The sequence below is a fragment of the Biomphalaria glabrata genome, chromosome 12 (assembly GCF_947242115.1).
Source record: "Biomphalaria glabrata chromosome 12, xgBioGlab47.1, whole genome shotgun sequence".
Classification (NCBI taxonomy): Eukaryota; Metazoa; Mollusca; class Gastropoda; family Planorbidae; genus Biomphalaria; species Biomphalaria glabrata.
The window spans coordinates 25945789-25961566 of NC_074722.1; the positions used below are offsets into that span (position 1 = coordinate 25945789).

Here is a 15778-nt window from a genome sequence, read left to right on the forward strand (position 1 = left end):
GCGACACATGTGCAGCAGCAAAAGGCCCACACAGGAGAACGAGGGGACGTATGCAGCAATACAACGTCGGTAATCCCTTTGAAAGAATAGCGATAGATGTAGCCGGACCATTTCCTGAGTCCCAGAAAGGAAACAAGTACATTCTAGTAGTGATAGATATTTTACTAAGTGGCCCGAAGCATATGCAATACAAAACCAAGAAGCCACCACCATAGCGGAAACACTCGTGGAGAATTGGATTAGCCGTTTTGGTGCTCCTAGGGAATTACACTCCGACCAAGGCCGAAACTTCGGCATCGAAAAGACACGCACAAATCCTCTTCACCCCCAGTCAGACGGAATGGTAGAACGATTTAACCGAACACTGGAACAACACCTGTCGAAAGTCGTCGATGAACATCAACATGACTGGGACACCTATATCCCAATGTTTCTTATGGCATATAGAGGATCGATTCACAGCACCACTGGTTACACTCCAGCAAAGATGTTGTTCGGCCGAGAGCTGCAACTACCATGTGATTTGCTATTCGGGATCCCGGGAGATGTGCCGGCCTCTTCGACAGACTATGTCGCAAATCTCCGAAAACGGATGGAGAAAACTCACGCTCTAGCCCGCAGAAACATCAAGATCAACAGTGACCAGGTGAAGACAAGGTACGACAAACGGGCCAATACCGCTGGGTTTCATGAGAACGATCTAGTTTGGCTGTACAACCCACAAAGACGAAAAGGCAAGTCCCCAAAACTTCAAACAGACTGGGAAGGACCCTACCGCGTGGTAAAAAGAATCAACGATGTCGTGTATCGAATACAAAAGAGCCCAAGGTCCAAACTGAAGGTCGTCCACATCGACAGACTCCACAAGTACCATGGTGAAGCCGGATCTGCCCGGGACGGACAGATCTAAGGAGGGGGCAGTGTTATAAACCTGGTGGTGGCACAGATGGGGGTGGTGTGTGTGTGTGTAGTCAGCCAACGCCAATCGTCCCAGGCCAGCGCTAGATGAGCGGTCGAGCGTGACGAGTTACGACGGTCAGCCGAGACGAGTTTCAACATGACGGTTCGGGAAGGATCGGCGTCGTGAACACAGCTCAGGAGCGTTACGAGAATTGTAGTCATCTGACCACCCAGAATGGTCGAGCGACGTTCTGTCCGGTTCTAGAAGGCCAGCAGGGACCCTATATAAAGAGCGAGGGTATCAGAGACGAGTCAGTCACAACTTCCCGATCTACTGTTCGTTACAACGGCTCAGTACAAGTCCGAGACGAGACAGAGAGAGACCAGTGCAAGAGTTGATACGGCGGAGAGATATGTGTACAGTCTTGTGTTACGTGCTGCCAATTGTACAGTGTTGGCTGTTATTTATTGACATTAAACTATTACGTTACTTTGAAGCCCAGAGTTGTCAAGTTCTTTAAGTCGGTGGTGTCGTTTGGTGCCATTTGCAGCGAGCCTGGATAGGGAGATTCGTAACAAAATTATTTGTTTTATTTTAATAAAGGACATTTTATTAACTGCATCATATGGAACAATGACTTGTTTTTAGTAAACAAAATCTATATGAAATGATTGAAAGATTTTGATAAATGCCTAAAGACAACCCAGAGAACTTATAGCAAATTATCAAGATAAAAACCACCAAATATTTCTTTACATATAATACAACATGTACATAAGACATATAATACATGTACACAGAAACAAAAAAAGTCCTATTATTGTTCCAAAGATAATTTAAATGTATTCATCTCACTTATAATTATTTTTTTTCTTTTTACAAAATCAACTCTGTTGCTTAAAAGGAAAAAAATATTGCTGACATTAAGTTGATTAGCTTTTAACAGTAATTATTTACATACTGAGCTTGTAATATTGTAGCTAGTAACACTGTTGCCTGTTTCAAGGTTAATTAAAAGGTCTGCCTGGTCATGTGGTATATGCTCCAGACTTTCTTCATGATGGTCCTAGTTTTTTTTCTGATGTAATTATTTATCATTAGAAGATTAAAACAAAACATTATGCCCAAATTATACAGATAAATTTAATATTTAAAAAATTTCAAATATTTCTTTTTTTACATACGGGTACATATAAATAATATAACAGAAACAAAATTCTAACTGCATTGAATAAGATAAATTAAAAAGTGCATCCTGAATGAAACTGAGAATGGCATAAAAAAAATGAAACTTAAAAAAATAAGTTCAAACATGCTTATTTGATCTAGTCTAAAACATTTCAAAAGCACTGGAAGATTGTGCAGCATACTAAATGCTTCCAGTGATTGTATACATTTACTAGTCAAGCACTTATCTTAATAATTTTAGAGATAGCTCAAAGAAACTTTACCATGTAGATCTTGGGCTCTTAAGAAGGGAGGGGTTACCTCTTTGAAATATCAAAATGTTTATTAATTAATTTATTTATTCTCATGTAGCTGCAATAAAATAAATAACAGAATAAATTGCAGTGACATAATAGCTGGACTGAATACTAGCTGAATGATTTAAAAGCACTGATGAAGTACAATAGAGACTCACTGCTCCAATTTGTGTTTAGCCCACTTGACCTTCTTTGAAACTAATGATAGTACTAGTATATTTATGGACAAACAAATTTAATCTAAAATGCTGTCACTCAAAACAATGGAGATTTATATCAGTTTTAATAAGGATGACAAATTTTAAAAAATTGAATGTCTATTTACACTAAAAATTTACAAGTATTCTTTTTATTAGAGATTTCTGAAAAGCAGAAAGCAAAGGCATAAGGAACAACCTGTCACAGTCAAAATAGTGAACAAATTGGATCTTATTGTACATTAGTGATGTTTGTGAATATGGAGTGTGAAAAAGTAAATAGTGAACATGATTAAGTATGAGCAGAAGTATGAGAGACTGAGAGTCTACAAAAGGAGTTTGAGAATGTTAGTTGAACAGTAAGCAGTACAAGTATGTAATTGAAGGAAGTCATTACAAGAATGTAGTCACAAGAAGAAGTACTTAGTTTGAGTTGAAATTATTTGTTGAAGTTTATAAGTTGAACTTATTAATCTTATGTGAAGTCAAACAATGAACTTTGTGTGATGTGAAAGTATTTAAGTGAAGCAGGAAGTTATTCTGTTCATCAAATATGATCATGCAAATTGCATTGATATCATGGAAATAGACCTCATCTTATTACAATCGACAAGAAGTCCTTTTATTGACATTTTCGCAATTAGTTCCTGTAATTGTTGCAAGTACTACTGTTATGGATGACAAGCCTACAAGAAATGAGCGTACAGGCATCTTAATAAAACTACTGTAAATGGTTGGATGTATCTAAACTTTCTGGTGTCACAATCACAAGTATTATATCATTCTCTTGTAACACAACCAATCTTAAACATGTAACTTTTAGTACAGCAGATTATTGAAAAGTAATGACATAAGGAACTACCAATCTTCAACATGTAACCTCTGCCTTGTATTAAATCAGAGCAGGAAAATAACCCTTTCCAGGTTTCTGACATAAAAAGAAGGTATATAAACCCTTACTTCCATAAAAAAACAATCAGAAATAATAAAAGTATATTAATATTTACATATAAACACTGTCTGAGACAGTAGTTGTTATCTACATTGTCTTCCAGTATGAATTTTCACTTCATGACACTCAGGAATGGTGGAAGAATATAAACACATTTTATATTAAGTAGTCCTTTTTTTCATCACAAATTTCCCTTTATGAAACTGAGAGATATAAATACGCAGTTTGGAGTTGTCACCACTTCTTTTAATCCAGATCTGAAACAGTGAAAGTGTAACATTATTTAGTCATACATATAATAACATGAACATATATTTTCAATCTGAATCTGATAATAATATTTCAGACAATTCTTACAAATGTATTCCCTGCCTGATTTTTTTTTCTTCCAATGTTCCATACATTTCTACTTATTAATTGTAAAGAACAAAAAATGTGGAGTTATCTTTATGAATAGCTTGATCAAAGTTAAATATAAAGGATGCAAAAACAAAAGTATCAAACAGCTTCAAAAGTTGTAATCCCTTGCCATGTCTGAATTTTCCAAGCATACAAATAAATTATATGGATTAAGCATTGTGTTTGATATCTTAGTTGCTGGTTGCAAATGTTTATCTAGGGACATCTAGATTGTACTGAGTTGTCTCTGCTCAAACTTTACCAAGTAGAAGTTAAGTAAAGGCAATTTTTTAAGCCCTTGGTTAATAATACACTAGAAATAAGTGAAATGCATGGTGTCCTTTAACATACCAACTTTAGTTGGGAAAAGTAAAGGTGGTTGGTCATTGTGCTGGCCATACAAAACCCTCATTAACCATCCGCCATAGAAACATATGACCTTATTCATCTGCCCTAAATATCAAAAGATGGCTGAATAGACAGCCAATACAAACAAGAAGCTTTTCCTAGATGAGGGTGGCTTAAAAAAGGACTGGCAAAAAGTAGGCCCATAGGACCACAAGGGACTTACTCTACCTACAGCATTACCTCTCACAATTGAACTGATAAACACTGCGATGACAATTAGTGTGTAACAATTGCTATTCTAAAAATGATCTGTTTAGGCTCAGAGCATTAAGAAAACAGCTAACCTCTTGATTTCCAATATTTGTAATAGTTCCGTAAATTCTGGGCCCTCCTTCTTTACTGTCTATCTGTACCATTGTATTCCTCTGAAACCTGGTGCACACAAACAATGTTAAAATAGCTCAAAGTGCTCTCAAAAATTAAGAATTAAATAAGTAAAACAAATAGATTAACAATTTCTGATACATTCAAATAAATATTACATCATTGAGCTGAATATTAGAATTAAACTAACGAACAGGACATACTTTCTATTTAACAAAGATACTACATCAAATATCAAACATAAATTATTATGATGAATTACTGTTTAAAGCCTTAAACAAACCCTTTTGTGATTCTATATTCAAATATATAAGCTTTTTTTCTTAGCCAGTTAATATAAAATGACTGTTAAATTTTTTTGTTCTATTGTAAAAGAAAGTCAGAGTTTTAGACTCACCATTTTTTATCATACCAAAGTCTGCCATCCTCTATCCTGACATCTGACGTGTTTTCAGTGACCGGACCAGGAGTTGTTAAAACTTGTTTTTTAGCCACTGGTTTGCCACTGACCTTAAGTAGCACTCTGAGATCAGCTGATATTTGCTCATCATCCAACAACAGACTGACTTGAGGTGGACTTTTGTTAAGAACAATAATTAGACACTGAAACGATTGTTTTCTTGAACACCAACTAGGAATAATTTACTTTTAAAATAGCCAGCCAGCAAATGTACAAGATTTAACAGTTGATGGTGATTCTAGAGTTATGAAAATATGATATAAAGTCATTTATTAGTTAACTCAAATTTAGTTTTATGGGAAACGAATACATAAAATGAAGACATTGCTTCAATGGATTTTCTTTTAATATTAAATATGGCCTGGCTTTATTCCATCTAAGAAAAAGATCAATAAAAAATTGATGAAAAGTTGTCAATCCAACTCCCACTGCCATGACACTAATGCTGTTTTAGATTTTGTTGGTACTGTCTTAATCTAAAGTTCTTAAAGTCAGACAAAACTTAATAGCTCAACTTATACATTTTCCCATTATCACTTTGTGGGTTGGGAACAAACATTTAGATACAGGTAACAGAGTTGAATTAAAAAAAATAAAAAGGATATCTGGTGAAGGCTTTCTTCGCTTTTCTGGGATTGGAACTGGATCATTAGGCCGTCTCCGAAGTTTTCTTGTCATTGTGGGTTTAACTTCCATAAAATCAGCTGACAAAAAAGAAAAAATGTTAGTGAACATAAATTATCATATCTTAAAAAAGCTACTGAGTTAAACCATAAAGATGATACAAATACAAGAAGAAAAAACAAATATTAAAAAAAAACACTATACATATACAAATTATTATTCTATGCTTGCCATCCTAAATAATTTAAGCCTATACTGGTCTCAGAGGCAAAGTTGCAGAGTAATAAAGTGCTTGGCTTCCGAACCGAGGCATCTCTTGTTCGAATCTTGGTGAAGATTGTGATTTTTCATTTTCACGCTTTGAGTCCACCCAGCTCTAATGGGCCACATGACACCCTTGTTAACGATGGGCTACAAAAAAATATGACCTTTACATTATCTGCCCTATAGATTGCAAGGTCTGAAAGTGGAACTTTTTTTTTTTTACTATACTGGACTCAGTATTCCCCCTAAAGAATACAAAGAAAAGTATTTGTAACACCCCCTTAAAATTACTGAAGTTGGTTTATTCATTTTTAATCTGCACAAAAATAGGGTAGGCAAACTGGAGAATGCATATATTTAAAAAAAAAAAAACAAGCAAAAAGAATAATAACATAAATAAATAATATGGAAAACATAAACAGCACATCACTCTTCAGAATGACCTTAACACTGTTACGGAGGTAATATTGTTATTGACATCTCATGATAAACAAATTATTAAAATTGAGGAATTGTGTTAGGCCATGATCATGCAATTTTCCATTCAAATATATGCTGGTGTAAATCGTGTATAGACCATATAACAAAATACAACTAACATTGTTTTTAAATAAACTCTCTATCATCCGAGCTCATGCTAGGCTGGACAGAGCATATCTGCTACATTATCTAACTTCAATTAACCCAGGGGTATAAAGGCGAAAGGAGAAGTACATATTAATTTGTTAATTGCTTGTCACTATCTAGTAAATTCAACCAGGATGAACAATAAACTAAAAGTATTTATGAGCAGTAGTAATTCATGGTATAGAACATTGACAACCATTTTTAATCCCATGACAGAGAAAAAATTACCAGGTTTTCAAACATTACACCCGGACTAAACTACAAACAACCAACCATCAAAACACATTTACTAAATAACACCTTAACAAAAGAATCAAATCCACTGGAGCTCAAAGTATATATATATATATATATATATATATATATATATATATATATATATATATATATATGGCTCCTTTTGTCTCGAAAGGCAATGGATGCGCCCAAGTGAGTCACTGGTTTTGGCTTAATCTTGATAGGGGGCAGAATCTGGTGTGGCTAATCAAGCCAATTCTAGAACGGCAGACTTTGCCACAATTCGTACATTTGTATGCCTCTGATTTAGGGCTAGCAGACAGGGCAGCTTTCTTTTTTTCCCTCTTGATTAAAGCCGCTTCAATTCTTTTGTTCTCAGCAAGGGTTGTCCCAGCACGCACAGTCTGTCTCCATGCACTCCGGTCTTTGGCTATGTTTTCCCACATACTTTCACTGATGCCTGAGGCTCTCATGTCTCGCTTGCAGACATCTCTATATGTTAGTCTTGGGCGGCCCTTGGGTCTGACTCCTTCCACAAGCTCAGCATATAAGATATCTTTCGGGATTCTACCATCTGGCATGCGGGTGACATGTCCGAGCCAGCGTAATCTCCTTTGTGTCAGGAGAGCATACATGCTGTTCATATTGGCCAGTCTCAAAACTTCCTGATTGGAGACATGGTCCCTCCAAGAGATGCCCATTATGCGTCTCAGGCAGCGCAAGTGGAAACTATTCAATCTGTGCTCTTGGTACATGTATGTTGACCAGCTTTCACTGCCATAAAGGAGAGTGCTCACAACACAGGCGTTGTAGACTAGGATTTTGGTCGCTGTGGTCAATTTACCATTTTCCCAGACGCGCTCAAAGTAGGCACACTTGAAACAATCAAAAGCTATCAAAAAAACAGCTATCCATATTTATACAGACGGATCGGCTTTCAAAGCTACCATCAATGCTGGTCTTGGTGCCTTCCTGGTCTTCCCTAAAAATAAACACTTTGAGATAAGCGCACCCTGTGGTGATTACTGCTCAAACTTCCAAGCCGAAATTGAGGCAATTACCATAGCACTCCAGACAGTGGAAAACAAATTATATGAAGGAGTGCAACCACCACCAGATATTGTTGTCTTTACAGACTCCCAATCTACTCTGCAAGCACTTAACAGCAGCATCTCAAACAGCCCAAGAGAGTTGACAACACTCATTGTGATAATCCACCAGATGATATCAAAATTAAATATCAATATTACACTACAGTGGATCCCTGGACACATTGGCATCATGGGAAATGAAAAGGCAGATAAGCTATCAAAGGCAGGTTCATCTATGGAACAACCAGATAGACCTGTTAACTACCTCACCCTAAGGTCAATGTTAGTCAACAATCACAAAGAGGAGTGGCTCAACCAATGGGCATCAGGAAACACAGGCAGAGCCATGTACAGAGAAATGACTACGCCTAACAAACTGGACAGTATTAACTTCCTCCCCCGCAAAGAACAATCTACAATCTTCCAACTAAGAACAGGACACACACCACTATTAAATTACCACCTGAACAAAATAAACTCCACACAACTACCCCTTTGCAGACATTGCGCCCACCCCTTTAAAAACCGCAAACCATATCCTCTTTGAATGCCCCTCCCTAATCCACCTTAGGCAGACCCTACTTCCACTACAGCCCAACATAACCAACACCCTTTACGGCAGTGCTGAACAGCTGAAGAAAACAGCACACTTTTTTTCCTTGGCACAGTCTGCAAAAGAGCTCACAGCTCAGCAGCAATAAAGCTGGCTAGAAGAAGAAGAAGAATCCCATGACGTTTAGTTTAGTTGTTGTTAATTCCTATTGTATGAGTACAGGATAAAACAGTATATTGAAAAAAAACAACGAACCACCATTTAAGTCTACAGTCTGTCTCTCCAGCTCAATCAGGCCTCTCTTTTCTTTTAAGTCACTAATCAGGCTTTCTTTCATATCAATTTTCTTCTCCTGAAATAATAAAGTATATTTTTTTCAACATATAAAATATAGATGAGACATGTTCAGTTTAACAGTATGTCTTTTTCTTTAAAAAAAAAGGGTGTTGCATGCATTACGAAATTATGCTTAATAAAAAAAGTCCTGATCCATGCATTCATGCTATAGGATAGATAGATCTAGACTATGTCTAGAAAAGGGTGATGGATGTTGAACTAAGCTAAACAGCATTTATAAAGCCACTACCATAAACATAAGAAAATAGTGTGAATCCTTACAGCATGATGCATGTTACAGTTAGGCAAATGCAAAAAAAAAATAAAAAAATGATCATTTCAAAAAGACTTTTCAAAACTAATTATAAATAAATGTGTTTAATTTCATGTGTTAAACAAGAATCATTTCAACAATAGTTTGTTTACTTGTTATAAAATAAAATTATCTTTTCATATTATATTCAAGTTGGCTTTAAAATGAAACAAGGAGTTATATTTTTGTTAAAGTTGACAAATTTAGATTTGACTGTATTGTAGCTTTTAGCTTTGGCAGATAAATTTAAATGAATTAACAGCTAAATTAGCAATTTAAAAAAATGATCTTTTTAAAGAAACATATGATTCTACTATTTTTTTAATATATTTTTTTTAAAGCAATGTCTTAAACTGTAAGAGTTAAAATTGTATTTATTAGTAACATAAGATACATTCAAAGAAATTGTTTTGCTTATATCTTTTAACTCTTTTTTTTTTTTGTTGGTTGAACAAAGCTTTGAATTGATTTCTTTCTTTCATTACAATTATTCATTATATTAAAGACAGTCAAAAACAATTTTTAAATGCTATTTTATTCGTCTTCAAGAATGACAAGTAAAAATGTCATATTCATAGTGAGAATTAATAAAAATGTTTCTTTTTAGCTAAGACTATGAACATTAAAAATCATGTGTATTTTTTTTTTAATTTCCAATAACTTTGAAAGTCAGTATACAAACTCCAAACTCTTTGGGTGTCATAGAAACTGCCTGTCTAGAATTAAGAGGCACTTATTTAAAGCAGTAAAGGTAATCAAATGAAGTAGAAATCATGGGGTAGAATACCTTATACTGTTCTAGTAATCTTTCCTTCAATGCCTCTCGCTCTTTCTGAAATAAGCCCAGGGACTCACAGTAAATGACACAAAATCACAAGACAATGTACATGGGAGCTTTAAGAAAAGCTACTAACATAAAAGTCATTAATTTAAAATATGTATACGTGTACAAAAAAAAAAAAACATAAAAAAATTAAGAGCAACTAACGACTATTAAGAGACAAGATTATACTTATGTGTACATACATACTTAATACATGTAATTATAGTTAATATAAATATTTTAAAATTTGTTGGTGAACTACCAAGTATGAGCTACTGGTGATCACTAACAAAGCTAATGGTATAAGGTAAGTTTGGTTGAGGTGACATGCCTCAACCTTCTCTGATTTAACAAATAATATATAGAAATAATTGTCATTACAAAATGAAACAAATCTAATATCAGAAAGCTTCATTCAATATTGTATTAAAAATAAAACATTGGCAAAGAAACAGTTGATTAAAATGTGCCCACTTCTTTGTTTCCTTGTTTCCTATGGATCAACAGTGATTATGAAAATCTACTTACTCCTGAGTAATAAAAAAAAAGGAGCTGTCAGAAAAAAGTTTAAGCTGAAGAAAAATCTGGGCTTAACATTTGAAAGCCACGACTTTTTAGTTCAATGATGCACCTTTGGGCAACTTGTAGTAGATCATTAGTTTTATTAAATGTATGCTTAATATTGCTAGAAAGTATTATTGGCACTAACTCAGATACAGTAATAGCAATCAACATCTTATGGGTTGTGGTGGTTCAGTTACAAAGAGTAAGCAAGTTCTGGGGAAGACAGCTTTTGGTGACAACCACTAGTACGTGATTTTTTTGGTCAATTCATAAAGTCTCATGCATGTCAAGATAGAGAAAGCTAACATTACTCTTAGCAGGGGGAAAAAAAAAAAAGAACCCATAGGCTAGCCATTTTATGTGATTGGACACACAAGGAATTCAAATGAATAGCGAGTCTTAATCAGTGAGCTTTGCTTAACCAATCTAAAATCTGATATGTAGTTATATGGCCACAATTGTCTAGTAGAGAGACAAGATAGATTAGATATCAGTTTCTATTGTCCATCTATGAATGCCATTGATAGTACACAGAATTATACTTAAATCTGTATGTGTTAAAATTAAAATCTAAAGAAAAAAAAAGTACTGAATTAATCAACAACCTATCAGGTTTGATTGAGGAATTAAAGTTAAGAGAACCAGAAGTAGAGTCCGCACTAAGCTATGAGTACAGTAGAACATCTTTACAATAAAAGACTGGGGACTATTATTATGTTCAATCAAAAATTCAATGCTAAATAAAATCAGCTGATTACATTGTACAAATTTAGGATTTTCAATTTCCCCTTTTCAGCATGATATTATTATTATATTATATTATTTTTAAGTTTAAAAATTTAATTTAAAATATTTAACTTCCGCTTTAAAAAAATACTTTGGCCACATAATAAGAATGACAACCAATCAGCCTGAGAGAATAAATCCTTAGAAATTCAGAAGAAATGGCAGAGAAAGACCAAGCAAAAGATTGATGGACATTAGCGTACAAGATGAAAATACCTAGAAACAGATCAGCAACAACACATGAATATTTGACAAAAGGAAAAACGTGATTAGATCCATTTGCATGATTAGATGAACATCAAGAAACCAATGACTAGTTTTGAAAAAGATATTTTAGTCATTTCTTATATTTAGATTATACAGCAATTTTATAGAAGCTGATAGTGGACAAATTACAAAGATGAAGAAATGATAAAAACACACTTTCTATTGTCCTGTCCATTTATTGACCAGATTGACCTATCCACTTTGCTCATTGTAGTACATTATCAATATAAATTGTTTATTCCATTAATCAATTTATTCACATAAGGTCTGGTAACAAGGAGGAAACCACACCTGTGTCTTATAGTGAGAGGACGACAGAGAATTAATGTGTAGCAATCAACAGGGATATTCTACTCTGAGCACCAATGTGGATCTAAATTGTAACAAACACATAGAAGCAAGAAAAAAAAAATAGACAGTGTTAAAAATTTGATCAATCCCTAAATCTTCTTGTGCCAATGTTCTACTGTACTATCCAAAGCATATTATACAAAGAGAAGAGTTCCCCAATTCACATGCAAAGAGTGAAACATTCATAGGGATACATTCAAACATGGATAAGATATAAAAAAAAAAAGCCTTGAAGTGAACATCAATGGTTCAAAATTGATTTAAAAATCAAACACATGTCTCATGGTTGAATTTTTAAAAATGATCTTTCTTTTCATCAAAATAGGTATTATTACAGTACATAGATTTCCCCCATAAGTTTGTTTTAAAAAAAATTCTAAAATCATATCTTTTCTGAGCTCTAAAAATAATAACTCCCTTCTCTATAGTTAAAAAAAAAAAGTAAAATTCCCCTTTCAGAACTTGCAATTTATAGTTAGCAGCTATTTTATTTTTTGCATACCACAATGGCAGACATGTATGTCTTTGACCATTGCAACATCAGAGTACCCTAGAACTTTTTAATGGTCTTGTTTTTATTAGTAAATATTATATTTCATAAATTTAACACTTAAGAATCAAGCATCTGTTAGACGTAACAGTATTTGAATATTAAATATTAGAATAATATAACATTGCTAAAGAATGCACAGATTTATAAGTAACAAAATGAAATGAAAACAAACTCAAAATAATTTGTATTATTTAGAACCAAAAAAATATTTTTTCCATTAAAAAACAAAGTTAAAAAAAAAGGTTTAATTAAACCTCAGTGTTTTTTATTTAAATAATCAATCAAAAGAAAATTTAAAATGTTAAGTATTATTCTTTAATCTAAAAATGCATGTTTATTTTTTTACTAATGTTACTTCTGTTGCCATAGGCACAATAGAGAAGCTTAATTAATCAATGTATTTCACCTAAACTCACCTCAAATTCTTTTTGAGCATTGTTACAATCAGTTTGATAGTTTTTATCAGCTCTCTCAATCTGACAACAGACAGAAAATTTTTTATAACCCTATATGATAATAGTAAATGAACAAACAGTTTATTTTGTAATACAAAATGAATAAGAAATTTCTTTTCAAATTCATTTTTTTCTTTGCCAATATGGCTTAAGGCCCTCAAAATTAACATACCAATTAATGGGCTATCATCTCATTTTTCAAAGAACATATTTTATATTTCTGTAAGCACTAACCTCCACTGACTTGCTAATTTCATTTTGCCTGAGCCTTTCTCTATAGTGCAGCTCAATTTTTTTGGTCCGCTTCAGAAATTCAGGCAGAGAGCCTTCTTGCAGCATTCCTATGTGCTTTTTAATTTGAGCCAGCTTGTCCTGATACATTCTGGGTTGAAACAAAATTAAAGTATATGTAGATACATTCATATATAAAGAAGGTAAAATATTTGTCATGAATTAAGATATCTATTACCCATTTTGAGTTCAGTAGATATACCCTTCTCCATGACTATTTCTTAAAGAGAATGGACAAAGCAGTGCTTAACTTGCAATTACAGAAATAAAAATTTGATAACACGTAATTTAGGTTGTACACAGTGTGGTGAACCAAATTGAAAATAATCACAAGCTGTCTGGCACACTACTCCTTTCCCTGTATGCAATTATAATAACTCGTAAATTATAAAAGATTTCAAACAATAGACATATGTCTGTCCCTAAAATAGCCTGTAACTTTGTGAAGAAAGATGTGTTTTGTTTTTTTAAATAATTTTCTCTTAGAAGATTTTTAAAAAATTAATGAAAAATCTGGACCTATAAAAAAAAAGATTTATTAAATGAGAAAAAATAAATTAGTTAAATTAAACAAAATAAAAAAATGTGTTGTTTATAAAACAATAAATCTTATTTACAAAGAAAATATATTTTAAAAATTGAATAAAACACCCAGAAAGAAAAATGTTGAAAATTTCTGCTTGAATTAGAACTTATACTTTTTAATTGCTATTTGAGTATAAAATAGGTAATATTTAAAATAAATTTAATGGCATAAATTAACCTTTGATCTATAAGAGATAGGCCTACAATAATCTATTATGAACTTCTGTAATTGTAGGGAAAACTTGATAGTTATTGGAATTAGCAGAAATAAAAACCAGAATTTAGAAATCTAGTAAGTTTTCAAATTAAAAAAACAAATTGATTGAATATTAAATGAGTGAATATGTTAACAAAAACTAACTGCTCTTTAATCTCTGTCCTCTGCACTGTGCTGGGTGGAGCATTTTGATTTGGAGCTTTTGGTTTGTCTTCAGTTTCACTGGCATCTGCTGTATCTGGGAAAACATATATACATGAACTTTGTGGTCAATTAATTCTATCCTAATTAAGGAATTGTTACTTACAAGTGTTCAAATATAAGTTGTATGATATATATATATATCTTATGGTATAATCTAGAACTGGACTTACTAGCTATAGACTATAGTAAAATGTCACTCTTTTAGGCTTTCACTTAGCCTTAATTGATTTAGATTCTCATCTAATTTACTCTAGAACACAGGTGCAGAATATGTATAATAGCATTATTATTCAAAGTAGAAAAGTCCCCCTATCAAACACCTTGTGATCTATAGGGCAGATGATGTTAAGGTCCTTTGTTTCTGTGGCCCATGGTTAACATGAGTGTCATGTGCCCAGCACAATGACCAACCGCCTTTACTTTTCCCCAACTAATGTCAGGGTTAGAGCTGAGTGGACTCAGAGGTGCCCTGGAGATCCTGAAATTAAAAATCCTAGTCTTCACACCAGGATTCAAACCCAGGACAGCTTAGTTCAGGCAGAAGTCAAAAGCCAAGTTCTTTACCACTCAGCACCGCACCTCCAGTATTTTTATTGTAAAATTTCATTAAGTCTATGTTTTAAATTGTTTAAGTCCCACATTAACATACAAACATACAGTCATAAAAAGACATAACTATTTCTTGAATGTTATCTTTACTCTAGATTTAGATTCACTCTAGTCCTAGAATCTAGATCTAATCAAATCTAATCTACTAGATCTCTAATTAAAATTTCAAGAATCTAGAAACTATTAATAATCTAGAAATTGAGACTATTGAATATTTTAGTAACTTTTACATTTGATCTATCTAATCTATGATGATCATCTACAACAGGGATTCTCAACCTGTGGGTCGCGACCCCTTTGACTTTGGGGGTAGATTGACGATTAGCCAGGGGTCGCCTAAGAAGTCTAAGACTAAGAGTCATCAAAAATATGGATTGTTATTGTCTATATAGATTCTTCTATTGCTGTATGTGTGTGTGTGTGAGGTGGGGTCGCGGCAGAGTGGGAGATTGTAAAAAGGGGTCGCCGTGCTTAAAAGGTTGAGAACCGCTGATCTACAGTCTAGAACTTATGAAGTCTAGACCCTACCTTCGTCTGAAGCATTTTCATCACCCTCTTTGTCGTCATCCATTTCAGAACTATCGGCATCAACACAGTCATTTGTACCGTTTCGGGGTGAATTGGCTACAATCGACATTGTATCATTAATTCCTCAATAATAACAACACTGAAGACTATATCTAGTATTATGTACTTAAATTTTCTGTTACAATTTAAAAAAAAAAAAAAAAAATTCAACAAAACATTTACATTAACAATAACAAATTTCGTTGCGCATAACAAAGTTTAAGTTTTGAGTTGACTCTAAAACAATCAAAATACTTGAGCTAAGAAATGTATAACATTAGCTGACATTCCATTTGTGATTGTCAAATTAATATAAATCTAGTAAGATTTTATAAA

At 33.4% G+C, this 15778-nt stretch overlaps 1 protein-coding gene across 2 annotated transcripts; it reads right to left on the bottom strand.

Annotated features, from left to right (window-relative positions):
- Positions 1-1473: 1473 nt before the first annotated feature.
- LOC106067719 (sin3 histone deacetylase corepressor complex component SDS3-like) lies at positions 1474-15657 on the bottom strand. 2 transcript variants are annotated; one of them, XM_013226951.2, is made up of 10 exons: positions 15404-15657; positions 14207-14300; positions 13204-13351; positions 12931-12990; positions 9958-10002; positions 8777-8873; positions 5731-5829; positions 5063-5237; positions 4626-4713; positions 1474-3791 (listed from the first exon to the last, which is right to left on the bottom strand). In XM_013226951.2, exons 1-10 carry the CDS (start codon positions 15510-15512, stop codon positions 3696-3698), a joined length of 1011 nt encoding a protein of 336 aa, XP_013082405.1. In that variant the 5' UTR covers positions 15513-15657; the 3' UTR covers positions 1474-3695. The 2 variants fall into 2 exon arrangements, with proteins under 2 accessions (XP_013082405.1, XP_013082406.1); XM_013226952.2 differs by lacking the exon at positions 9958-10002.
- Positions 15658-15778: the final 121 nt, after the last annotated feature.

Bases quoted from the DNA above. Each gene is read 5' to 3' on its own strand.
- LOC106067719 (XM_013226951.2), bottom strand. From the start codon at position 15,512: ATGTCGATTGTAGCCAATTCACCCCGAAACGGTACAAATGACTGTGTT. The intron at 8,874-9,957 runs GTATTCTACCCC...TTATTATTTCAG, and splicing joins GATTACTAGAACAGTATAAG to GAGAAGAAAATTGATATGAA. The intron at 5,830-8,776 runs GTTCGTTGTTTT...CTTTTTTGTCAG, and splicing joins GACTGTAGACTTAAATGGTG to CTGATTTTATGGAAGTTAAA.